This window comes from Physcomitrium patens, chromosome 4, assembly GCF_059467195.1.
Source record: "Physcomitrium patens ecotype Gransden chromosome 4, ASM5946719v1, whole genome shotgun sequence".
Taxonomy (NCBI): domain Eukaryota; kingdom Viridiplantae; phylum Streptophyta; class Bryopsida; order Funariales; family Funariaceae; genus Physcomitrium; species Physcomitrium patens.
The window spans coordinates 5,944,308-5,969,330 of NC_143413.1; the positions used below are offsets into that span (position 1 = coordinate 5,944,308).

At 36.5% G+C, this 25,023-nt stretch overlaps 3 protein-coding genes across 14 annotated transcripts; 2 read left to right on the forward strand and 1 right to left on the reverse strand.

Moving 5' to 3' along the window:
- The first annotated feature begins 244 nt into the window (after nt 1-244).
- LOC112281606 (protochlorophyllide reductase) lies at nt 245-3,588 on the forward strand. Its single transcript, XM_024518259.3, has 5 exons — nt 245-357; nt 1,140-1,244; nt 1,666-2,197; nt 2,366-2,724; nt 2,933-3,588. The coding sequence occupies exons 1-5, from the start codon at nt 301-303 to the stop codon at nt 3,086-3,088; spliced, it is 1,209 nt and encodes a 402-aa protein (XP_024374027.1). The 5' UTR covers nt 245-300; the 3' UTR covers nt 3,089-3,588.
- An 11,130-nt stretch (nt 3,589-14,718) lies between these two features.
- On the forward strand, nt 14,719-18,955 carry LOC112281554 (3-oxoacyl-[acyl-carrier-protein] synthase II, chloroplastic-like). Of its 8 annotated transcripts, none has more exons than XM_073533828.2 (5): nt 14,719-14,858; nt 15,893-16,035; nt 17,104-17,306; nt 17,658-17,768; nt 17,862-18,955. In XM_073533828.2, exons 3-5 carry the CDS (start codon nt 17,169-17,171, stop codon nt 17,898-17,900), a joined length of 288 nt encoding a protein of 95 aa, XP_073389929.1. In that variant the 5' UTR covers nt 14,719-14,858; nt 15,893-16,035; nt 17,104-17,168; the 3' UTR covers nt 17,901-18,955. The 8 variants fall into 8 exon arrangements, with proteins under 8 accessions (XP_073389929.1, XP_073389930.1, XP_073389928.1 ...); XM_073533829.2 differs by having other exon boundaries at nt 17,865-18,955; XM_073533827.2 differs by having other exon boundaries at nt 18,194-18,955.
- Nucleotides 18,956-19,454: 499 nt separating this feature from the next.
- Nucleotides 19,455-23,519, reverse strand: LOC112280816 (magnesium transporter MRS2-3). 5 transcript variants are annotated; one of them, XM_073533820.2, is made up of 10 exons: nt 23,314-23,519; nt 23,078-23,163; nt 22,343-22,959; nt 21,987-22,241; nt 21,651-21,827; nt 21,291-21,419; nt 20,849-21,174; nt 20,564-20,665; nt 20,167-20,365; nt 19,455-19,998 (listed from the first exon to the last, which is right to left on the reverse strand). In XM_073533820.2, exons 3-10 carry the CDS (start codon nt 22,511-22,513, stop codon nt 19,720-19,722), a joined length of 1,638 nt encoding a protein of 545 aa, XP_073389921.1. In that variant the 5' UTR covers nt 22,514-22,959; nt 23,078-23,163; nt 23,314-23,519; the 3' UTR covers nt 19,455-19,719. The 5 variants fall into 5 exon arrangements, with proteins under 5 accessions (XP_073389921.1, XP_073389923.1, XP_073389922.1 ...); XM_073533822.2 differs by lacking the exon at nt 23,314-23,519 and having other exon boundaries at nt 21,987-22,055; nt 22,177-22,241; nt 22,354-22,959; nt 23,078-23,299; XM_073533821.2 differs by lacking the exon at nt 23,314-23,519 and having other exon boundaries at nt 19,455-19,992; nt 23,078-23,300.
- Nucleotides 23,520-25,023: the final 1,504 nt, after the last annotated feature.

Genomic DNA, 25,023 nt, shown 5'->3' on the forward strand with positions numbered 1-25,023 from the left:
ACCCTAATCGACTTGCAAGGGCACAGGACTCAATCTGGTCTTGTGGAACTTTCTGGAGGAGAGCCCCCGGCCAATGGCGACTGCCGTCTCTTGGATTCCGGCGATCTCGTTCCATCTAGGTTACCCCGAGATATAATAAATTGATAGATATGACATGCGCCTCTAAATCCGTGAACGGCGACCCCTTCACCCGCGCTAAGGAAATAAGATATCGTTGTGATCTTCAGCTGTGTCGGACGTGAATGAATTTGTTTCCGGAGCTTGCGAAGTCGATCAGCTCCCCGCCAGTGTCTCGTCGCCATGGCTACCTGCGTCGCTGCTGCTGTCTCTTCGTCTCTCACAGCTCTCACCTCTGAGGTACTGAACAGAAATCCGTAGAATTGGACTGCGTTTGAGTGAGTTTTTGTTTGGTTTCTTTTGCACGGTAGTCAGTCGCGGAAGACTCTGAGTTGATTGTTTGAAGGAGTGAAGCTCTTTGCGTGTCCTGTTGTTGGTTTACGTCTTTAGGAGGATACATGTAGGGTTTAACTGCTTCTATTTTAGAGACATGACGTAAAATGTGTGCGTTGAGACTGGGTTTTGGGCGAATTTGACTTCAGGGGCACTGAGATTTTCCCCAGGTTAGACCTTGCAGTGTGGGTGGTTTTACATGGGACACGTTTCCGATAGTGCACGTTTTTTTTATTTTTTTATTTTTTTTTAATTTTTGGTATTCCCTTAATGAATTGTCGTGCTTGAATCTCGACTCTTAGCTGCACTTCTTGAGCAATGCACAGTCTAAAGATGAATAGATAGACTTGCACTCATTACGTATCACTTGCGCACATAGTCTGGCCACCGCTATCTTTCTGGCATTCACATTTATTTCCAGCGTCAAGAGAGAATTTAAATGCCATGAACCTAAACACTTGTGCCTTACTGCCTAGAATTTTGGCATTGTATTTGACAATACCCACTGTCAATGTTCTTTACTTTTCTTTTCTTTTTTCCTTTTATTCCCCCTTTCACCTTTTCCAGTAAGTGGTCCCAGAGAGTGTTACGATATGAGTCCATCCATGCTGTTCTCCAGACATGGAGCGCCTGCAACTTGGACTTTTGAATTCTGATTGGTAACCCGTCCGGGACTGACTTCTATGCAGAGGGCTACCACAGGGATCACCGCCAGCGTACAATCATCAGCATTCGTGGGAATTAAAGTCTCTGTTTGCAAGGATGCCTCCGCACTTCTCAAAGCAGTCAATGCGGTACGTAATTTATTTATTTATAATCGCTCCTGAACCACTGTAGAACTAAATAAGTTACTGTGGTTACGCTCCACAGGCGTCGCTTGGTCAGCAAAGTTTTTTGAACTTCAGTCACCATAAGAATAAATTTCGACTCTAGCTGTATTTCCAATTCCCTAGTACTAGGTAGACAGTCACGCATTCATCTCCAAGTTTTGAAGAGATTTCTGTTCTCTTCCGGGCCATGGTTTTAGGCTTAGTCCCCTAGCAAAATGTATGGGTTCTTGTGTCCTTGAGTATCCGAAAGTATGAATTTTACCAGGTGTTGGAGGGGCGATATCTTAATTTGAATTGTGCATCGCAATCACGGTCTCGAGGCCTTCAACAGTTTCCTTAAACGTTGTTGTGTACTTATAGTGTACTGAGATACATTTGTTTTCAGGGTACTTCAAGGCAGCCCCTAGTAGAACCTGTCCGGGCTCAGAGTGTTGCAGCTCCGGCTAGTACGAATGCATCCACATCATCCAAGAAAACCGACACCAAGTCAACTGTTATCATCACCGGGGCCTCATCAGGTCTCGGCCTTGCTACCGCGAAGGTACTTGCCGACTCCGGCGAATGGCACGTCATAATGGCTTGCAGAGATTTCTTGAAGGCCGAGCGTGCTGCGAAGTCTGTGGGCATGCCTAAGGAAAACTATACCGTGATGCACTGTGATCTGTCCTCACTGAACAGTGTTAAGCAATTTGTTGACAACTTCCGCCGATCGGGTCGTCCTTTGGATGTACTTGTATGCAATGCTGCTGTGTACTTGCCCACTGCTAAGGAGCCCAGATACACTGCTGACGGCTTTGAGCTGAGCGTGGGCACAAACCATCTAGGCCACTTCCTTTTGGCCAACCTGCTCATGGAGGATATCCAGCACAAAGAAAATAACAACAGTAGACGGGTGATCATTGTTGGTTCGATTACAGGTATTATACGCTCGGCACCCTTCTAGCAGTAATGTAATTACTTGAATCTTTCTCCTGTCTCAGCTTCTGCTGTTCAAGGTTGTGAAGAAGGAGGGAATTCTCTCTGGAGAGTAGTGTTAGACGTCGGTTTCTGTTTATAACAGAAGGTGCCGTTCCTTCACTTTTCAGGAAACACAAACACTGTAGCAGGAAATGTACCGCCAAAGGCCAATCTTGGTGATCTCCGAGGGCTTGCTGGAGGCCTTGATGGAGTACGATCCTCTGTAATGATTGACGGGGGAGAGTTTGATGGTGCCAAAGCCTACAAAGACAGCAAGGTGTGCAATATGTTGACCATGCAGGAGATGCACCGCCGGTTTCACGAGAAAACTGGTGTCACCTTCGCATCACTGTATCCTGGATGTATCGCTACAACAGGGCTCTTCCGCGAGCATTATTCACTATTCCGAACCCTCTTCCCTCCCTTCCAGAAGTACATCACGAAGGGATATGTTTCAGAGGAAGAGTCTGGCAGGAGACTGGCGCAGGTATTCATCTGAGCATTCATCTGAGTATTCATCTGAGCATTCATCACACATTGTTTGAAATATGTCATGTCTGCTGTTCGTTCTACATCTAGTACTTGATTTCCAGCATCTTTCACGACCCAGCTGACATTGTTAACTTCCGAAAAGCACTGTATCTTTGTCCATGACGGGTGCAATTATTTAATAGTGTTATTTTTTCTTGCTTCAGGTCGTCAGTGATCCCTCAATGAACAAGTCGGGTGTATACTGGAGCTGGAACAATCAGTCGGGCTCGTTCGAGAATGAACTATCTCAGGAAGCTAGCGACGCAGAGAAAGCTAAGAAGTTGTGGGAAGTTAGTGAGAAGCTTGTCGGCTTGGCCTAAGTTCAGACCCTCGCATTTGCTAAAATTGGGCTGTGGCTTAGGTTGTAGAGATAGCGCTATAGAGAATCTCACCCATGCACAACGGAGTGGGCCAAGTCCAACTATTTCGAGTTCGGAATTGTTACACCGTCGTGCATCACGAATATTCATATTCTTTCTGAAGAAGGAAAGTAGAATTTGATCCGGTAACAACAGCGTGTACCTGAAGGAATGCTGCTTCACCTGGTCTTGACTACCACGGAAGAAACAAGGCGCTTGATAATTCGTTACAAGATGCTGTATGTGACGGTTTTGCAAGAAGGCGTAGGTTAGTGTAGGAAATCAGGTTCAACTGTGAAGCACATGGAAATTAGGCATCTATCATTACTTATCTCCATTCCTGCATGACTTTTGATGTGTGAGGATAACTGGATTGCATTTCCTACTGCATAGGGGTATATGTATATATATATATATATATATCTGTGCATTGAACTAAAAAAAACCTTTTTGTGTCTCCATTCTTAACTCAAATGCAATGAATTGTGTTGACAATGTTTAGAAAGATACAAGAGGAGTAGTAAGTAATACACACAGAAGATTAGTAGTAAGTCATACACACAAGAGGGTTTCTAAGGAGAGAGAGCTCCACACATGAAAATCTATTGTTCTGGTTGTGTCTCGTATACAAGAAGAGAAAGGGGAGAGGATAAATAGTTCTTCTCCACTAACTCTAAATACTATAACTACAGTGTTTATTGTAGTCTACAGTAAATATGATGGAGAGCACTAGCTACATTTAATGCTCTCAACAAATTGCACTCCGATGAAATGACACCTTTTGAAATTCATGCATACTAGACACTAATAATAAAAAAAAAAAGGCTACTCATGCACCTATGGCTAACATACTATTCTTTTGATCATTAGAAAGTGTAATTGAAGAGAAAATTGGATAACATTTCGTCGAGCATTAGTTGTGACGAAATATAGACTTTGTAAGTGCTCTGCAAAATTAAAATTATTTAGATGACTTTGTTTTTTGCTAAATAAAAAATTGATAATATTTTGATGAATTATCTAAGTTTTCCAACAAATCCTTGTATATCAAGTTTTAAATTTGTGAAGGTAGTTATTTTGTATTTATTTTTGTCAAATAGAGGTTAATAAGGTGGTCAATTTAAATGTAATTAAGATACGAGTTACAATCTTGGAAATTACATTTTAAAAGGCAATGAGATTTTCTACAATTACAAGCAATCACTGAGTTGGATTGAAATGATTTTTTATATGATGATAGTTGATTTGATTTATAACATTTGTGAAAATCTTAAGAGTAAGTAAATGATTAAAAAGGGAGCTATTGATGCTAGAAGATTGACATCAAAGTTGAAGAAGGAAGATGGCCAATATTAAAGTAGATGAGAAGCATTTTCTTCCAATTTATAATTTTAATTATTTTCAAAAAAATTATTTGTTTCCAATAAGTAGATTAAGAAGTAAAAATATGTTAAATTAAGATTGATGGTTAAATGATTATTAATTATTAAGGTTTGAAATTTTCTATAGAGTTTATTTAGGATTTAATTAAAGTTTTATTGGAATTTTTTAGGTTTTATTTAGTATTTGATTAGGATTTGATTATGATATTTTAGAATATTCATGATTTTTTATAAGTATTGTGTTTTTTTTAGGAATTAATAGGATTTTTAAAGAATTTTTAAGGTTTATTTAGAATTGATTAAAAAGTGATAAGATTTTCTTAAGGTTTTTCTAAGATTAAGAGATACTTGATATAATTAGAAGCTTATTTAGGTTGTTTCAAATTGCTAAGAAGACATTTTTAAACACCTTATGTATTGTTTTTAGATTGTAAATGCAACTTCAAAGTAAGATCAAATCTTTTCATAGATAAATGTGCATTCATGGGTTGATTTTCATATAATTCAACAACATGTAAAGTCAAATTTGTATTTATAAAGCTGACAAGAAGCTTTTCAATAAGATATTAATTTACTTCTACATGCTATATTTATTCCTACTTATTGAACTAAGTATACTAGTAGTTATAAATATCTGTGACATAAATTTTTTATATCACTAACATTTAAGAATTAAAAGTAAATAAGATAAAAATGATAAAAAAATATATAAGCATGTAATTATTTGTACTAAAAGATATATATATATATATATATATATATATATATATATATTTTGTAACTTTTTTTATATTATATTTTTGAAATACTAAAAAGAGATTTTATCATAATAAAAAGACTTGAAGATAAAATTTTGTATTCTAATAGATATATATTTATTATAGAAAAAAATACTTGGAAAAAATTAAAATATTATTTAGATTTTTTAAAATATTTTACATAATCTAATTACATAATTTTTTTTTTAAATATTATAAAATATAAAAAATACTATTTTTAAGAATTGATAGTTTTTATATTACTTTTTTTTTAATTCTTTTTTATATATTAGAATATTATATTAAAAAATTATTTATTTAGATATATTATTTTTCTTATTAGCCAATATATGAATAATTAAACAATATTTCTTGAAAAACAATAACCAAGCATTTATATAATTACAATCATAAGTTTCAATTGGATTATATGTTAGAACTTATTGTAAATATATAAAAATAATTGTCAATGTGATATTCTTATTATCTAAAATAATAATAGAATAAAAAATATTAATAGAATTAGATACAAATAGGTTAGCTGATATTTTATCTTATATCTTTTTTAGATTAGAATTAACTTATCTATAAAAAAATTATATCTTTAATTCTTAATTTTTTTAAAAAAATTGAATTATATTACAAAATAAATAAATTCAACTTAATTTTTTACATCTTTTTTATTAATTATATAATTATTTTTTATTTTTTTATTTCATTATAGTGAAGAATATATCTATCTAAGCTATTAGAATTAAAGAAATTTGATTGAGAATTATTTTTGGACTAAAGAAGAATCTACTAAATGATCAAAATCCTTCTAGAAAATAACAAGCTATTGAATCAACTATGGAGAGCTTAATTTTCTAGGACAAAAGATATCTCATAATATTCTTGCCACATATTAGATGCTGAGTTTTTATCTTATTTTATAATTTATTGTTTAAACAAACATCTTTGGATGACTTTATTTAGTATAGCTCTTAACTTAATCCTTCAAAGATTTCAATAGGTGTCACAAATTTAGAATACTGACTGCAAATCTAAACAAGAAGCTCAAGAAGAATCGACAAGAATTAGATTAATCAAATGAGTACAAGAACAACATTAGAGAAGTGAGCTAGAGCTCCAAGAGATGTATTGTCGAGACTGAGGATCCCCTTAGTCTCGGCTCTTATATATACTACAAGCTAGGAAGCTTCTCAAGTAGCTTCCACAAACTAGGAAGCTTCTCAAGCAACTTCTACGAGTTAAGAAGCTTTTCAAGCAGCTTCTATGACTTAAGAAGCTTCTCAAGCAGCTTCTACAAGCTAAGAAGCTTCTCAAGCAGCTTCCACGAGCTTGAAAACTTCTCAAGTAGCTTCTACAAACTACAAAGCTTCTCTAGAACCTTCTAAAATCTTATACAACTTCCTAGTATATGTCTTTGACATCACCCCCTTCTTTAGTTTTGAGGTCTTCGAGAAGCACTCCTATTGTGTACCAATGTAAGAAGTTGAAAATTTGTCGCATAGTATCTGCAATATACTCCAATTGTTGTTCGCACGGTAAGTAGTTCATTGGTCCTTATAACCAATAATAGTATCTTACGTCTTCAATTTTTGACCAAGCATAAACTTCCATGTCTTTATTATGAAAATGCCCTGCAAACACTCCTTCGAGAAGATCACCGTAGGCAGGTTCTATCGCAAACACAATTATTAGCAACCTGTTATTAGGTATCCTCTGTCATCTTCATGGTATAGGCAGTTCTTCATCTTGGGGTCGTCTTTGTGAGATACTCGATTGAGAAGACATAACTGGTATGGTATCTATCTCTTAGCTATCCATATCAGACCGAAAAATACAAATACTAAACATGGAAGAATGGACTCAGGTTATAGATTTATAGTCTCTAACTATGTCTTTTAGAGGTTCCTTCTCCCCCTTCTTTATAAGGTCGAGGATTAAGAGACTTCAAAGAGAAGGGACTTCACTGAAAAACTTTCATCGAAAGGGCTTAGGTTTTTGAGGATATCGTTGATGAAACTCTTATACCTTTTGCGATGCATTGATAAGATTTTTTTGCTGATTCAGATGAGCACTCATTGATATCATAGCCGCTCCAATGCAATAGGTACTCCAATTTCTTCCACTTATGCTGCAAATCTAATACCTTTTCTCCCTCGTATTCCTCGTGGTTCTTAATTTCAATACTAGGTGGCGGACATTGCACTCTTCTAGGAAAAGACAACTCTCGATAAGGCTCCAACAAAGAAACATCAAAGACTGGATGTACCTTCATAGCAGTCGGTAATCCCAAATGGTATGCCATTGGATTGATTTGCTTCTGGATGACAAATGGTCCCAATCTCCGGTAGTCCAACTTATCACATGGCTGCTTGGTTTTGATATTCCGTCAAAGCAACCATACTTTATCTCCAATTTTGAAAGTAGGTGCATGATTTCGAAATTTATCTACGGATGCCTTGTAAGCTTCTTGGGCAGTTTGCAATTGAAGCTTCAATATAGTTTGAAGCTTCGATAGTTGTTTGACAAATCCTTCAACTGTCGGATTGTTATTAGTTGATGGACTCAACAAATCAAGCTTCAGATGATATCCATAGTTAGAAAAGAATGGTGTTTATTGAATCGATGCATGAAGGATGTTGTTATATGCAAACTCGGCTAATGATAGATATGCAATCCAATCATCTTGCTAATAGTTGATGCTGTATCGTAAATACTACTCCAAAGTTTGATTCATATGTTTCGTTTGGCCGTCAGTTTGAGGATGGAAAGCCAAAGAAAGCTTGATATCCACCTTCAATATCTCAAAAAAAGATCTCCAAAACTTTGATACAAATTGGATTCCTCAATTCGACATGATATCATCTGGTAAACCATGATATCAATATATACTATCAAAGAAGAGCCTTACTATGTCTTTGCTTGATGATATTTTCTTGCAAGGGACAAAGTGTGCCATCTTTGTAAGCCGATCTAGTACAACAAAGATGTTATGAAATGAATTCGATGGCGGCAGGTTTGTAATGAAGTCCATGGAAATTGAAGACCATGGCCGACGTGGAATAGGCAATGACTGAAGAAGACCATAAGGACGATGCTAAGGATTCTTAGATCTTGAACAAATGTCACAGGAGAGGACAAAATTCTTGACATCCTTCCACATTCGAGGCCACCAAAAATCTCGAGAAATAAGTTTCAAGGTTTTATTGAATCCAAAATATCCCATCGCTGGAAAGTCTTGTCGAGATTGGAGAACTTGGAATTGAGCTTGTCCCTTTGGAATATACAACCGCTCCTCAAAGTATAAAAGATCTCCTTCTACCTTCAACTTGTCATTATTCACAAGTTGTGTGATATCGAGGGCTACAAAATCTCCAATAGTAGCAGTACGTATCTAGTTGAGGAAGTCAGTTAAATTGGCACTATAGGAGAGCAAAGCCTGAATCATTCCAACTTCAATAATATTGTATAGTTTTGATCAAATGCTGCTTCTTTAGCCTTTGGTACTAGATACAATCTCTTTGATAATGCATCGGATAGTCTTTGTTGCTTCCTAGGTCGATAAGTAATAACAAAGTCAAACTTGGATAGTAATATATTCTATTGAGCTTGACGATGATTCAGAACCCAAGCCGACATGAAGTACTCTAAATTCTTATGATCTTTGTATATGGTCACCAGATGTGCAGCTCATTTGAAAAAGTGACGCCACTCTTAGAAAGAATCTACTATCGCAAGAAGTTCTTTATTATGGATTTCATAGTTGATCTTGGTAGCAAAAAACTTTTGAGAGTAGAACGCAACTGGATGAAGCTTCTCGTCTACGTCTATCTGCAAAAGTACAGCTTCCATAGTAAAATCTAAAGCATCGGTCTCCAAATAGAATGCCTTTGCAAAATTTGGATGTACAAAGATTGGAGCCATAGTAAATGTCGTCTTAAGATCTTGAAATACTTTTTCCACTAGAGGTCCCCATTCGAGCTTGTCTGTATATGTCAACCAAGTGAGCGGAGCAACAATATGAGAATAATTCTTGATAAAGATCCGATAGAAGTTAGCAAAGTTAAGAAAGCATTGTACATCTCTAATCGGCTTTCGAACTTCCTATGATACAATTGCTTCCACCTTCTTAGGGTCCATCTTCAAACCTTCTGTAGTTGCAATGAATCCCAAAAATTCCATCTTAGTTTGGTTAAACAGGCACTTCTCCAATTTGGCATAAAGTCCTCGCTCGTGGAGTTTTTCAAGGACCAAACGAACGTGTTTCTCATACTCTTCTATGTTCTTGGAAAATATCAGAATATCATCTAGATAGATGACAACAAAATCATCAAGGTGCTCCCAAAAGATGTCATTCATCATGTGTTGAAAGACCACCTAAGCATTGGTAAGACCGAAAGGCATGACATTATATTCAAAATGGCTATACTTTGTATGGAAAGCTATCTTCCATTTGTCTCCTTCCTTGATTCGCATGAGATTGTAAGCTCCTCTTAGATCAATCTTTGTAAAGATCCTTGTACATCCAAGTTGCTCTAGAAGACCTGATATCAAGGATAATGGATAACGATTCTTCTTAGTCACCTTATTGAGACCTCGATAATCTATGCATATCTGTAGCGAGCCATCTTTCTTCTTCACAAATAAGATTGGTGCTCCAATTGGTGACTTTGAATGATGAATGAAGTTCTTGGCTAGATTCTCATCAATGTACTTTTGCAACTTCGCTAACTCCGTTTGCGACAAATTGTAGATTAGGCCAAAAGGTGGTTGTGCTCCTTCCTGCAAGTCTATGGCACAATCATATCGTCAATGCTCTGATAGCATGTCGACATTCTTCTTTTGAAACACGTCTTCAAAATCCTTATATTGCTCTGATATATTTGCTGTCAAAATCTTCTCTCTACTAGTTAGAGTCGCATAAATGACAAACGGTGTGCCTTCTTTGGACGGTGTTATAAATGCTCTTGCTCCAATAAATAAGGATTTTTTGATTCGAGATCTTCTAACATGCGTACTCTCGGAATGTTCTATAGGAAATGTCATCCTTCGTAACCTCTAATTTATGGATGGATTATGTATTTCTAACCAAGAAAGACCAAGAATAATAGGGTTTGATGGGATTCTAATAATATTAAAAATATTATAACTACTATGATCTTTAAACGTCACTTTTATAGGTTCTGATTCATGGGTGATACTACCAAATAATAAAGGTTGTCCATCCATTACTTCTATGTGAACGGATTTAGATTTTTATACTAGACGAATCTTATGATGCTTAGCAAATTCTTCATCTAAAAATCAGGCAAATGCTCCTGAATCTAATAATGTTAAGGTTTTTAATTTCTGAAGGCCAAAAGATAGAAGAATAGTAAAGCAATGGGCAGGTTGAGCAGAAAGAGAGGAACCTGATTGTTGTTGTGGTATTGAATTGTCTAGCCGCATGGTCCCTCTTGTGGCTGGGCATTCTCATTTTTCTGAACAAATGCACCTCTAGTCTTGACAATTCATCAATTTTGCTTCTTGGGGTAATTTCTAGCTCTGTGGCCTTCTTCACCACAATACAAGCATAGTCCTTCTTCCATACGCCGCTTTTTTATTTCTAGAGTTAGAAATTTGTCACATACCGCGTCAATTTATATGTCTTCCACCTCTGAATGTGAATTCAGGCTGCTTGCTGATATAGTTGGAGCATGGTGAGCCATATGTTGTCTTGAGTGTTGGTCTTAGCGACATTAGAATAGGTGGTTATCGCACTTCACAGCTTGGCTAATGGCTTCGGTAAGCATTCGCGGATCAGGAAGAGATAATAATAAATCCTTCACGTCGTCTCTCAAGCCCCAATAAAATTGATTTTGTAATGCTTCCTCGTCCCAGTTGATGTCGTACGCTAATTGTTTGAAATTTGATGTGTAGACTGGTACAAAGCGTGCTCCTTATCGTAGTGACCAGATCTTTGTTGTAGTCCATTGCGTCTTATTATGTTCACCAAATGCTTTCACAAAAGCCTCTAAAAAAGTTTCAAAGTTGTTCAAAATTGACGATCTTTTCTCAAACAAAGGAGCAAATCATGATAGAGCTTGCCTCGTGATCAAAGTTTCAACCAATCCAACACATGACTCCTCCGTCAGATAGCATTCGGGTTGTAAAGCTATTATCAATCTAATTTGATTGACAAAACCTCAAAACTTGGAACTCGTACCATCAAACTTGTTTGAAAGGCTAATTCGGAGTTCTTTTGATTGTAAGACCAACGGTCGTTGTTGAACTAGAGGAAAAGTTGCTTCTCTTGGTGTTGAAGCTTGAAGTTGGTGAATCCTCGATTATGCCATTCTAGATGCTCCATCATTATGAAGTCTTACAATGATTCCTTCAATCTCTACAGTTCTTCGTGATAACGTAGCAAGAGCATTCATAATGACATCCAATTTGGACTCCAAACTTTCAGTCATACTAATATCTTGACGTCCAGCTATTCTAAGAGAAGGAAAGAAATGACTCTACAAGAAGGCAGTATTGGTTTAGAGGAGGGTACTTTGCAACCTCTAAAATGCCTTAAAACCTTCAAGAAGAGGAATAATCTACTCTCTCCAAGAAAGATAAGACTCCAATATTATAATAGAAGAAATATGAGTTTAGAGGAGGGTAATCCGCAACCTCTAAAATGCCAGCACCTTCAAGTAGAGGGATAATCCACACTCTAACAAGAAAGAACTAGCTCTGATATGAAAGACGAGTACAATCTGAACAAAGTGTCACGAATTTAGAATACTGACTGGAAATCTAAAGAAGAAGCTCAAGAAGAATTGGCAAGAACTAGATTAATCAAATGAGTACAAAAATAGTACTAGAGAGGTGAGCTAGAGCTCCAAGAGATGTATTGTCGAGACTGAGGATCCCCTCAGTCTCGACTCCTATATATACTACAAGTTAGGAAGCTTCTCAAGTAGCTTCCACAAACTAGGAAGCTTCTCAAGCAGCTTCCAGGAGCTTGAAAACTTCTCAAGTAGTTTCTACAAACTACAAAGCTTCTCTAGAACCTTTTAGAATCTTCTACAACTTCATAGTTTATGTCCTTGACAATAGGTGGAATCTAATATATATTAGATGAAAAAACATACTTCAATATATTCTATATAATCTAAGATTTAGTCAAAGATGTGCGTAGCTTATAAGCTATTATGCAGAGTCCTTAATCACAGTATGTATGACAATTTCTTTTCTAATTAAGATTTAATGTAATAAAATTCAAGATATATAAATCTAATAGCCAACATAGTATCAAAATCAACTACACTTTAGCTATATAATATTAGTAAATACAAAATTAAATATTCGTAGTTTACTTAGTCAAATGATCAAAAGCAATGAACACAAACAATAACTAAGTTTAACTTGATCTCTATAAAAATTCTTTTATGAAAGTGTATTTTTTTTCAAGTACCAAATAAATGGATTGAAATTCTATAAGAAATATTTTTGGAGTTTAAAATAAAAGATCACAAAAGTTGATTCTAAATCAATAACTTGGATTGATATTTATTCTTATTTCATATCTTATAAAGTATGACATGAGATAAAGATGATGATTTTTTTCCAATAAAATATAATTTAATATAAAATACATATTTTCCAAGAAAAAACTCATATTTTAAAAAGATTCTAAAGAGAGTATATTAGATGAGTCTAGAGATTAACTAGTATAAATTTTATTACAAATCATATATTTATGTAGAGTATTAGCATAGCAAGGCTCTTAAATTATATGCACGATTATCTTTTATTGATTACGAGAATCAATGTTTGATTCTAATGACTTTTTATGAAAAATAAAATTATTCTTCATTATTATATATATATATATATATATATATATATACATTTGTTTTAAGACAAAATATTTTGATTTATTTATAAAAAAAATATTAATTTCAAAATTAGTGATATTAGTGTTTTTTTTTTTTTTTTTTTTTTTTTTAATATATTAGCAATCTTAAATAGATTTTAGACCTAGATATTCAAAAATATAAGGTGCAATCATTATGCAATACTTAAGCTAATAAGAAATACAAATTGAACTACAATTGGGATTACACTTCCCATAATTATTTTGGAAAAAATCCTCAATCTTATCAAAGGTATGAAAGTTGTATAGCCACCAATTAGCATTACTTTATTTTAGACTATTTAGAAACAATAGAATGACAAGATATTCAGGTACAAATTTTGATTAGATTAAAATATTTAAAAAATATATATTTCGAATGTGTGTGTATGTATGTATATATATATATATATATATATACTGAAAAATACATAAGAATTGATTTGCAATAAACCTCCAAACAAACCTTTTTTTTTTCTTTTTCTTTTTTAAATTTTTTGATTTGATCTATGCTTTGTGGAAGGAAACTAGCTAACTCAGCAAGGAAACAAATTCTCATTGCTGAGTGCAACGCCTCAAAGCACTTTACTGATAAGCCTCCCTAACACATCTATAATGCATTAAAAAAAAAAAAAAAAAAAAAAAAAAAAATTATGCTCTGCTATGTTAGGTCATTCCCATCTGGACCACCTAGGAATAGTTTTTTGATTCAAACTTCACCAAATCCCTGCTTTCTTCCTCTGCTAGAATTCGACAGTGTATAGAAGTCCATTATAGAAAATAAATATAGACGAAAAATATAATTTTTTAGCTTCACAATGTTTACAATGAGTGAGCCAATAAATTCGCAAAGGCAATTAATTCTATTGGCTTATAAACTTTTGTATGGGAATTGAAACAAAACCTGTCCAGATTGAACCTTTTGTATAGAAATTGGGAGGAATTGAGGCTCCTCACAGGATTTTGTCCCAAAAACCTCCCAACTTATTCCCAATTTTCAACCATAACTCTTGCTTCAAAGGATATTTTTTTGTTGTCAGACACAACAGCATTCAATGTATGTGACACTTTTGTTTCCAGGAAGAATTTTTACAACTCAAAAAAAAAATCTCATAATTTTTTCTCAAAAAAATATATTTTATAAGTAAGAATTCATCATTGATTATTTCCTTTTTACAAGAAATAAAATATAGACTGGCCAAATTTTAATTTATCTCATTTTTGTGATAAATCTTAAATTTACTCACTCTATTGAAAAGATTGTAAAATTTTATTATCACATTTTAATAAAAAAAATTAAGAAAACTGATTTGATTAAGTTTCTCTTTAAAATATTATTTTGGTATAAGATATTAGATAAGTTTATTTTGTTTTGAATTATTTTGCAAATCATAAAACATTTTCTACAAGCGCCTTGTAGACTTGGAAGCGACCTCCCTCCTCGCTCCCCTGCCCGCGTGGGAGTGTGGGAGATTTTTTAAAGGTCAGGATTTAATCTTGAGATATAACGGCTGAGATGCCTCGACTGGAGGTATCTGCGGCACGTAGTGACGAGGCTGCAGTGTTGCATTCTACAGGACAGAGCGATTCGCCGTCCTATTGATGCACTGTCGTCGCGGATGCAAGTGGAGCGGTCGTAGATTGGGTCTGTTGCTGTCTCTTTTCAAGGCGAGATTGTGTGGCGCGTTTCCGAGGTAGTTCACTCGTGACTGGAAACATTTGCCAAACGTTTTGAATTAGTAGTTGCGTTTAGTTTTGTGTTTTCTGATTTCGTTTACGTCTTGGCGAGGGAGAATGAGCACAATGCACGCGTGCTCCGCTGGAGTTTCGTATTTTGGAGGCTGAAAGACAATGTAGTGCCATTTTTGTAGCGACTATTTTTTATTTATTTTTTATTTCATTTATTTTAGGCTCGGGTTGTTGCGAGCCTATTCTCCATTTTCATTTTATTACATGCTTAGTATTTTTCTCTCATTAAATATGGCTTTTGGTCGTGGTAGTTACATTTTGCCCTAGAATTTGCGATTCTCTTCATGCAGAGCTGGCTTTAGTCGCGAAAACAATGGTTTCATATCAAACTTCCATCGTCACCTAAGAAATCTCGTTGTTTATGTGCGTATTCCCTACTGGATTCTGTAGCTTCGGTATCTCCTCGATTTTCTGCAAAGGAAAAAAGTGCTTCATTCAGTCCAAGCGCAATTTTTTAGAAGCGGGTAGAGGCTCCTGTTGCTACTGGTTGGAGATTTAGTAATTATGGAGCACTTCACTTCAGTGCACATATCTTGCTCTTGTGTCGCTGAAAGCGATCTCAGATGATTTTCAGGTGGAGCTGGAATTTTAGCCCATGGTAGATGTAGCAACAGTGTGCTTTCTCATGAATTATGCCGGAGTTCTCTATTCGACAATTTTGGAAGTGGTTTCGTCCACTTTCTCTATCTAGTAGTACTTGAAGAGGATGTTCATACTTATGCTTCATGATTCCCGAGCACCACACACCCGACTCCTCCTCCTTGCCTGAGTGTCTGATATCATTGTTCCAGTTTCATCTGGAAATTCTGCTCACTGCCAGTACCGAAGGTTAACTCTTCATTTGTCTGAAGTATGCTTTGCTGCTAAATTGATTGCAATTTCATGTCGCTTTCCTATTTTGGCTGGATATCCCTCATTGCAGTTTTGATTTCAGTATTGCTTCATTCTAACTGGATTGAGGTAAATTATTCTTGTGCAGAAATTGATTCCTTGAGAGTTGTTCCTGAACAATGGCGATAGGTGCGGCCTCGCCCTTTTGTACCTGGTTTTTCGCAGCATACGTGTCCAGTTGCCGGGTTCGCAGATGATGTTCTGTGAAGAGGCCCTTGAAAGCTACATCAGGTGAAAAATTCTCCCCGACTGTGTTGTATTCTTTGTGCTTTAGTATTTAAAAGTTCTGAGCAACACTTGTTTGATGAACATGCTACTTATGAGTATCTAGGAGCTGTGAAGCTCTAATTCTCCTTGAGCTGCTTAGTGTATCATGGAAACGAGGAAGATTTTTACCTCTGAACAGCCATACCAGTAAATGAAAGCATCCTTCGCACTATAGATTTTTTTTGTAAAACATTGGTGTGGGAAATTCGTGATAGAAAGTAAGAAACGAAGATTAATAGAAAATGTACTTGAAAATGTAATAATTCTGAAATAAGTTTCACTCATCTGAGAGTTCAGCCACTTCTGTTCTATGGCCAGGTTCTTAATTCTGTTTGTAACTTACTCACTTGATGTATAAGGAAGGCCTTAGTTGTTGCAAACAACGCCTGTTCAACCCGTCAAAGAATCCTTCCATTCGAAGAAAAGGTCCACTAAGCCTAGGAGGGTGGTTGTTACTGGGATGGGTTTAGTCTCCAGTCTTGGTCACGACGGTGACACCTTCTACGCGAATCTCCTGGAAGGAAAGAGTGGGGTTTCTGAGATAGAAAACTTCGAGTGCAAGCAATTTCCCACAGTAATTTTAAATAACATATTTTATTCATGATTGAATTTGTGGTCATTAATCTGGATTATTCACTTAGTTGTGAGTGCTTAACCTGCTTGCCATAGCTAGCGGAATCTGGAGGCTAGCTGTGAATGAGATTGATTGATTTTACTTTTGTAGTGAAGTTGCTTATCGCTCTTTGAGTTAGGTCAGTCTCCAAGATGTCAAGGTGGTTTGACTTTGTTGTGGAGGTTTTTTTATTTCCTAGGCTGTAATTTTTGTAGTTTATTGCATACATTTGCTTGTAACTTAGGATAATCATTCTGTGACAGACTATGATGAAGCGTGCAAACCTCACTATGTCATAAAGTCTACGTAAGAAGTTTTAAGAGGACTTCGCAGACTCTTGCCAGCAGTGCATTATCGTTTTTTCCACCAATAATATTCAAACCATTATTTTTATCCTCAACTCTACTATTTTGTGACAGAGGATTGCAGGCGAAGTTAAGTCATTTCACCACATGGTTGGGTTGCTGGAAAGTTTCCAAAGCGGATGGATAAGTTTATGCTTAATGTGTTAACTGCCGGGAAGAAAGCTGCGTTCGATGCTGGACTTACAGAGGATGTAATGAAGAATTTAGATAAGTCAAGATGTGGTGTACTTGTCGGATCAGCTATGGGAGGCATGCAGGTATTCTCACAAGACTTGCAGTCGAGTTATCTTTCCAGAGATCTTGTTAGTTGAAATTAGGTGACAGTGCAAATTAGTTATGAAATCCATGGTCTCTTTCAGTACGTTGAGTTTCTTATCTATATCATGTACCTCCTCATATTTGGATGATATTCTTGGTTTCAAAACTAGTGTAATACTTGCAAGGACCTGCTGTAGCTTTGTTCGGAGTACTCTCCTCGAATCGGAGTATAGGTCTTCATGAAAATCACTGCTCAAATAGTTGTAGGCATCGCATGGGGTGCCATGGCAGGTAGTTCCATTTAGCCTGTGAGCTCTTTGTGATCATAACATCAACAATTGTGGACGCAGATTTTTAGTGATGCTATCGAGGCCTTAAGAATATCTTATTGCAAGATGGACCCATTTTGTGTACCATTTGCAACGACAAACATGGGCTCTGCTGTGCTGGCTATGGACTTGGTGAGTGAAGTTCTGCTCTCCGACCTCGCACAGTATGAGGGCCTGTTTTATATTTCATATTGATGTACATGTTGTAATTGGATATTGTTGTAGCAGGTACCTCACAGTTACGATGACTCTTGGAAGGAATGAAGCAGATAGTCCATCACATCTTTGCATCTTAGACATGAGACTCTTTTGAACGAACTATAAATGTTGATGTTGACGAGACTAGGTTGAGTAGGTCCACACTTAATTGCAACTTTCTATCATTGTTTACTTACATTTGTGCTTCGCACCCAGCATAACATAGTGGAGCCAGTGTTGGCTCGGCTCTTCATTTAGTTTCATGTATTTTATGTAGGAATGAAAGGAGAATAAGCAAGGAATTGTTTCTAATGTCAGTTGTGAACCTCTACGTTGGACATCGCTTTTGTGTGTGTTAGGGCTTGTGCCGAGGGTTCTTTGTTACCAATGAAGCAAACTGGTATCATTGCAGGGATGGATGGGACCCAACTACTCTATTTCCACAGCTTGTGCGACAAGCAACTTTTGTATATTAAATGCTGCTAATCATATGATCAGGGGTGAAGCTGCGAGTTCCTTGCTTCCTAATATTCTTTAATGTGTGCGACAATTATTTTTCCTTGAACGACCCATGTCCGGATGTGCGCAACAGTTACAACTCCGTACATTTCTGTCCTCCTTAGTGAAATGTGAAGGGCTAAGTTTCCAGGTCATTATCTTGTGCTGATACTAATTGGGAATTCGGTAATGCTTTTTGGCCGACTTTGAAATTACTTAAGAACTTCAGCTAGATATTCCAGCATATAAAGGTGATTGTAGGAGAGAAAGAGAAGCTGGATATCAAGGTTGCATTGTCCTACTCTTTCTGATTTGGTGGTCAAAACTCTTCCATCCTCTTTGCCCCATACATTGAGAGTAACGAGAGTCAGGCTGCTTAAGAGGGCTCACACCCCTTCATCAGTGTTCTTATACCGATGTTTTCCTTTGTAGTTTGTAAGATTCGAAAAGGTGAATCTTACAGCGAATCTTACAGCGATCCTTTGTAGATAGTCCAAATTTACAGCTTAGAATCCAGCCTTACAAAATATGGCTGTATTCCAGAGAATGGTGATTAATTTTGGTACTATTTTTGTTTCAGTTCAAAATTGTCTCTGTGAACACGCATCAGAGTTTTACAAGATTGTAGACTATCATACAGAATTTTGTGTTAATGTTGGAACGCCTTACTGAATTCCGGCTTCCGCAAAGGTGGTCTTAATGTGGACTTACCGATCTGTCTCAGAATTGCGTCTAGTCATACTGTCTTGAGGTCGCTGAAGGTCACCTATGGTTGATAATGTCGCTTTACAAGTGATTGGGAGTTGAAGTCTGAATTCAGTGGAATTTAAATTGTAGATTTTTGTAGTTGTATTGAACAAGTTACAAGGTTTTTAGTAACATTCCGGTTGGTTGGGTCTGGCACACAAGCTCCGTGATATTTGGTAAACCTACCGAAATCCAGGACGCTTTTCATTAATGGTGTGCTACTTCCCGATTGGTGTGGGTGATGGTATCAAGATGTAGGTGAAGCACTAGAACAAGTATGAGGTCGAGGTTTGAGGTGCCCTGTTGATTTCGGTTGCATGCTGATGAAAAGGCGTGCACATATCGAGTAGGTTCCAACGAGAGAGCTCATACGTCTATCAGGCAAGAGGCTCTAACATGTTCCATTGCAGTTCCGTTCTTCCCAGAGTCTAAATTGAATTGCTTTTGCAAGCAAAATATCACACCATAGCCTCTCTCATTCTTGGCTCCTTTCTTATGTTCTAATAGTAGGAAATACGAAAGCTTTTGGTAAAGTTCACATTAGATAAAATTCGTTAACTTCTTTTCACGACGTCGCAATTATTACCGCTACAAAAGATAAACAATTATGAAGAATTCACAATCCATTCTTTCTTCGTACTCAAATGAGATCTGTATATTTACACCAGCCAATGATCGTTGCCGACAGAATCACAGTAGCTCCTGAGGACATGCCCACCACAGACCAGAAATACCCATACGAAGGAACGTTGAAAAGAGGTATATCTATGTTCATACCAAAGATTCCTGTGACAGCAATGAACATGCTTATCCCCAGGCAGGAAATGATGAGTACAATGTTTACTTTCAATAAGGTGTTTTGATGATCGGCAAGCGTGATCTTCACAAAATCCTCGGTGTCATCAATATATTCCTGCACCTACACTCATGGATGCAATCTCCTTTCCATTAACATAGACACTTGTCGTCCAATATACTTCACATCCTTCACGTTAACGATCAACATTGTTATATATTCCTATTTAAAAACATCATGTTTCTTGTGTACCATGTTAATAGACAAATAAACTGAAGGAGGTCGGATTACCAATGCAACACGGCGAATTATTCCATCAATGAGCACAAAATATGCCTCCAAGAGCATCTCCAGTTCCTCCACGTGTTGTCGTTTGCTGTGGATTGCCGATCCCATCGTGCGAGACATGCTGCTGGTGCTGCTTAGCAGAGAGGTGTTGTTGTGGACTTGTTCTGCGTCGAACGAAACGTGGCCCAGTTTCAGATGCTCCCTGTAACCATTTTGATGATTCCCATGTTTCTTTATCAGTTCCCGCAAGCTTGTGACAAACTTAGCAAGTTTTCATTCTCTGGCCTGCCGCGAACAGTGGAAAAGAACGACTATGATGGTGATTGTTGTTCACCAAGACGAAGAAACAAACAAGTAAATGAGGCTGGCTTGATCTTGGCAAGTGGGATGCGAAAGCAACCGAAATTGTTTTGCTGACGATGCCATGTTGTGATGCAGGTTGGAACGACGCAACGGTGATTGATTCCTGGGGCTGTTTCTCTGTTTGGGGTGCTCCTCTTCTCTGCACACACGATTCACTATTTGAGGGTCAGGTTCGGAGCATCTCAACCAGTAAGTTTTCGGAAGCTTCCGTGAGTTCCTGAGCATGCGAGTGACACAGCTTTGAAGATTATGATACTTGCCAGTATGGGAAGTGGGTTGTCTGGAGTTGAGCAGAACAATGCAAGGAATGGCGAGGGAGGACCTCGATGAGCTTGAGTGATCCTTCGCCGCATGCCGCTTGGTTCTGGAGGAGGATCTTGTCGGGACCAGATCCCTCAGGTTCGAGTCGTGAACATACTTTATGGGGTCCTCGACAGTGACCATGAGGCAACTGCCTTCGCTGGTGGAGTGCACGACTCCGTGGTTTCGCCCATGGACTCCACTATCTGCCGATTGGATCGCAGGTGTTTGTTCGGTGGTATCCGAGCGCATCGATACCTCCAGCTGCTGCTTAACCAGCTTGGTGCTCAAGTACATTTCGGTCATGTCTCCATCGTCATCCAGTAGCTGCTCAATTTCGGCTCTCACCTGCGAATACGATTCCATAGAGTGAAGTCATGTAATTGTTCTGCAACCAGAGTGGACTATCCAATCCAAACCTATGGTAATGAGTTTTAGTGATCAATATGGTTGAGTTCCCGCACTCGTTGCGCTCGGCCAGTGATAAGTACTAGCTTATTCTTGACTTGGCGAACATTCTCTAGGTGCTTGATGCTGACTCGCGAGGTCAGGGCATCAAGTGCGTGGTGCGCGGCTTTCGACAAATCACCTGCCTACTCAAAGCACCAAAACCACTGGTAACTAGAGCGCCCCAACAAACCAGCAGCTCAATTTGAGCAGGGAGTAGAGATCCAATTGCAAGGCACGGCAGAGAATAAGAGCATCGGATACATTGTTCTTTTATTTTTTTGTCGTTCCAACATGTTTTAGATTCGAGCATGTTGATGCCAATGGTTGATTACAGCAACTGTGGTCTCTAGGAGAGAAGAGATGAAACGTGAAACCTCGGAATCAAGACGTTGACATGCAGCTTCCAGACACACTTCTAGCGCTTGAAACTCAAACGGCAGCGCCTGCTCAGTGGGTGTGTTCGTGCAGTGACGTCCTTCGCGGCGTTCTCGATCATTAGTATGGTCCTCGCATCCAGAGCCGGCGTGATTGCATCTATCAGGCGGAACATTCTAGCATCGGGTAGTAGGTCGACATAGTTAGTTCTTTTTGCCTTAAATTAACTTCATTAGATGACCTTGAGCATGTCAATAATCCATTTTGTCAAACTTCAAGCTACACAGAGAGTTAGTTTGTTGCAATTTAGAGTTTCAGCAAGGGGTCGGTCCAACCTGGGTGGTGGAGTTTGAGGCAGGTAGTCGGCGCCGTAGGTTTTGCACGAAGGGGGCAACAATTGGGTTCTGCGCATCCAGGAGGAACACTTCTTGAGCAGTTATAATCATTTTAATGTGCTCAAGGTTGACAACGATGGCATGTTCTCGACCCAGAATTGACGAAGGATAGGACAGCAGTGGGTCCAACAAGCGTAGGTCGCGCGCTGGAAGGTGGGCCCGCCTCATAATCGCTTGTTTTCCGACCTCTAAATCCTGATGCAGCATCACCACCACCACCCTCCATGAATTACAGATGTCATCACAATGATGAAACATTGTAAATCATAAAACCTTTGAGCCAAGTAGGTAGTGACCTGATGGTTACCGTTCACGTCAATGTACAGCCATGATTTCTTCTCCCGCTTGGTATGTCTAGTATGACTTTGAACGGCACGCCATTGCTGGGTGTCGACGTCCATCGCTATTTCCTCCGTAACTCTTTGTGGAATTTGGGGTCTCATGCCCATGATTTGTGGGTGCTGCATGGAAAAGAAACACTGGTTTTCGTGTTTCGCCGAAGTCTGGGTTGCTTCTATCAATTCAGGTCAATGGCCTCAGCTAATTCTTCAGCCTGTGCATCTCCCCAATCGACCTGTTTGATCCGTCGTACCATTGATCGTTACCTTCGTTCTCATGGTTTCGTTACCATCTAGGGCTATTATCAACTACCTCCAATCAATCTTATATTTTGTTTCAAAACCTAAATTTCTCTCAGCAAGACGAAGTTGCTTGAATGGATATAATCACTCGTTTTACAGGCGATCAGATTGGAGTTCAGAATAACATCAACAGAATGTTAGGAGAAAGAGAAATTCAAGTTGAGGCCTTCAGCTCCTAAAACTTCTGTCGTAAAGAAGATTCCTGACAAGCGCAACTGCTTTTAGACGCTTCGTTAGGCGTCCATAATTGAGAATCCCTCATCTCCTCATTCCTGGTTGGGGACAATTGTGCCACGATTTGTTTTAGGAGCGGAATAAACTTGCTTACAAGATTGAAACCAATGTACTTAAGCCAGCATCACTGAGTTCAAAGCATTCTCGAAAAACTACCGTAGAAACAGAAGGTAGAGCGCTTGTGTTTCATAACTGTCGCTTCGTCGATTGACACACATCGCTAAATACTGCACCCCATGAATCTGTACGAAACACCCAGGAATATGCGAAATAACCCGGCATCAACACAGGGAATGCAACAGGGGTCGCATCAAAATAGTGCAAAGTACTGCTTGGAACATAAAGAGATTATTATTGCACGTGAGTCGTTTGCAGCAGCAATTACGACTCACATGCAACAATTTTACTGTTAACGTTCCAGAGCCGTCTGAAATTCAAGCAAACCTGCCGATTAGAAGAGAAAGAATAATATGGAACTCTACGCTTAGTCATCCATCACTAAAACAAAATTTAATACCAAACAATATTTTTAAATTGGATAATTGGTGTGTGCTTAGAGTTTAACAACATTATAAAAAAAAGATTTGAAATGCAACATAGCAAAGGGGGATAAACAGCCATGAAAGTTGGCTAAAAAAGTAGCAATACATATTATTTAGTTTTTATTTGAAATTTAATAATATACTTTTATTTTAATTTGATTTTTTTAAATTAGAATTTGTAATAGTTTTGTTATACTTAACTTCTTCTTTGATGGATTGCAACCATATATTGTTTTATATTTTGTAGTATATGTTTTATGATAGATATTTATTTTTCATATAAATTCTACATTTTATATTGATATTATTTCTGATATCATGGGCTACTATTTTTTATTATACTGTTTGTTATATAAGAAAACCTAGTGTCATTAATTTATTTAGATTTACTTAAATTTTATAAAATTAAAAGCACATATTTTTAATTTTGCATTAATGATCATTATAATTATTTTAAATATTATCAAATACATTATAGTTCATTTTTTATTAATAAATGATGATTATATATTATTATTAAATTTTAATTAAAATTAAAAAATATAGATATTCAGATTATGAAAATTAAATAGAAGTTTTAGTTACCTATATCTTTTTATTATAAATGTAAGCTACATTATTCCTAGACTAGATCTTTTTAAACGTAAATTTTTATTATTTATACATAATTCTTAATTCAAAAAAAGATCTAAAGTATATTTGTAAATATGTTCAAAATCTTTTTAGATTGCATTAAAAACCATCCTATTTTCATAAACAACCTTGGACACATTGAATAAGCCATACTTAAATTTTAGTCAATTGAGAAGTTATTTCAATTTGAGCAATGTAGAAATAGTTTCTCTTATTAAGTATTTTGTTGAATATTTGATAATTAAATTAGATTTATATATATATATATATATATATATATATACTTATTAATGTATATATATATATATATATATGTGTGTGTGTGTGTGTGTGTGTATGAATCATTCAAAACATATAATTAAAACCCAGAAAATAAGTCAATTTTAACAAAATCAGTAATAATATGTTTTTTACTATTGAAAAATTAAATCACAATCTATGATTATGGTCCATAAATGTTTTTAATAGTAATCTATATATACATATATATAAATAAAATAAGACAAGCATAATCTATAATTGACATCTAAGAAATACATATATATTAAAATTATAATAATATTTTTAATAAGTTTAGATTAAATTGAATAAATAAAGTACTCATTGTGATTATAATTTATCAATTTTTTTTCATAATATAGAGATTTATTTATTGAAAAATAAATAAAAATTTAAAAATTTGCATTAGTATTGGTTGTAAGTAGAAATGCAATTGTATAAAGTAGATTTTAAATGTATAAGTCTATTTTTGTAGTAGGTTTTTATGCAATCTAAAATTTAAAATTTCTAAAAAAATTTAGAGTGCATAAAAAAGTGAGCAGCACTACAAGTATGCACCATGACTTATATACAAAAATCATCACTATATTACTAAAAATGTTTTATAAATGTCTTATAAACTACTCTATATTTAATTATTTTACTCTA

What these genes read in the sequence shown, in the direction of transcription:
- LOC112281606 (XM_024518259.3), top strand. Translation starts at nt 301, where the DNA reads ATGGCTACCTGCGTCGCTGCTGCTGTCTCTTCGTCTCTCACAGCTCTC. An exon ending in TCACAGCTCTCACCTCTGAG is followed by an intron (nt 358 to 1,139) that starts GTACTGAACAGA and finishes ACTTCTATGCAG; the next exon opens with AGGGCTACCACAGGGATCAC. An exon ending in CATTGTTGGTTCGATTACAG is followed by an intron (nt 2,198 to 2,365) that starts GTATTATACGCT and finishes TTCACTTTTCAG; the next exon opens with GAAACACAAACACTGTAGCA.
- LOC112281554 (XM_073533824.2), top strand. Translation starts at nt 17,169, where the DNA reads ATGGATAAGTTTATGCTTAATGTGTTAACTGCCGGGAAGAAAGCTGCG. An exon ending in CAGCTATGGGAGGCATGCAG is followed by an intron (nt 17,307 to 17,657) that starts GTATTCTCACAA and finishes TTGTGGACGCAG; the next exon opens with ATTTTTAGTGATGCTATCGA. An exon ending in CTGTGCTGGCTATGGACTTG is followed by an intron (nt 17,769 to 18,246) that starts GTGAGTGAAGTT and finishes GTATCATTGCAG; the next exon opens with GGATGGATGGGACCCAACTA.
- LOC112280816 (XM_073533820.2), bottom strand. Translation starts at nt 22,513, where the DNA reads ATGCAGCACCCACAAATCATGGGCATGAGACCCCAAATTCCACAAAGA. An exon ending in ACGTGAACGGTAACCATCAG is followed by an intron (nt 22,242 to 22,342) that starts GTCACTACCTAC and finishes ATGCTGCATCAG; the next exon opens with GATTTAGAGGTCGGAAAACA. An exon ending in TAATTCGCCGTGTTGCATTG is followed by an intron (nt 19,999 to 20,166) that starts GTAATCCGACCT and finishes CCATGAGTGTAG; the next exon opens with GTGCAGGAATATATTGATGA.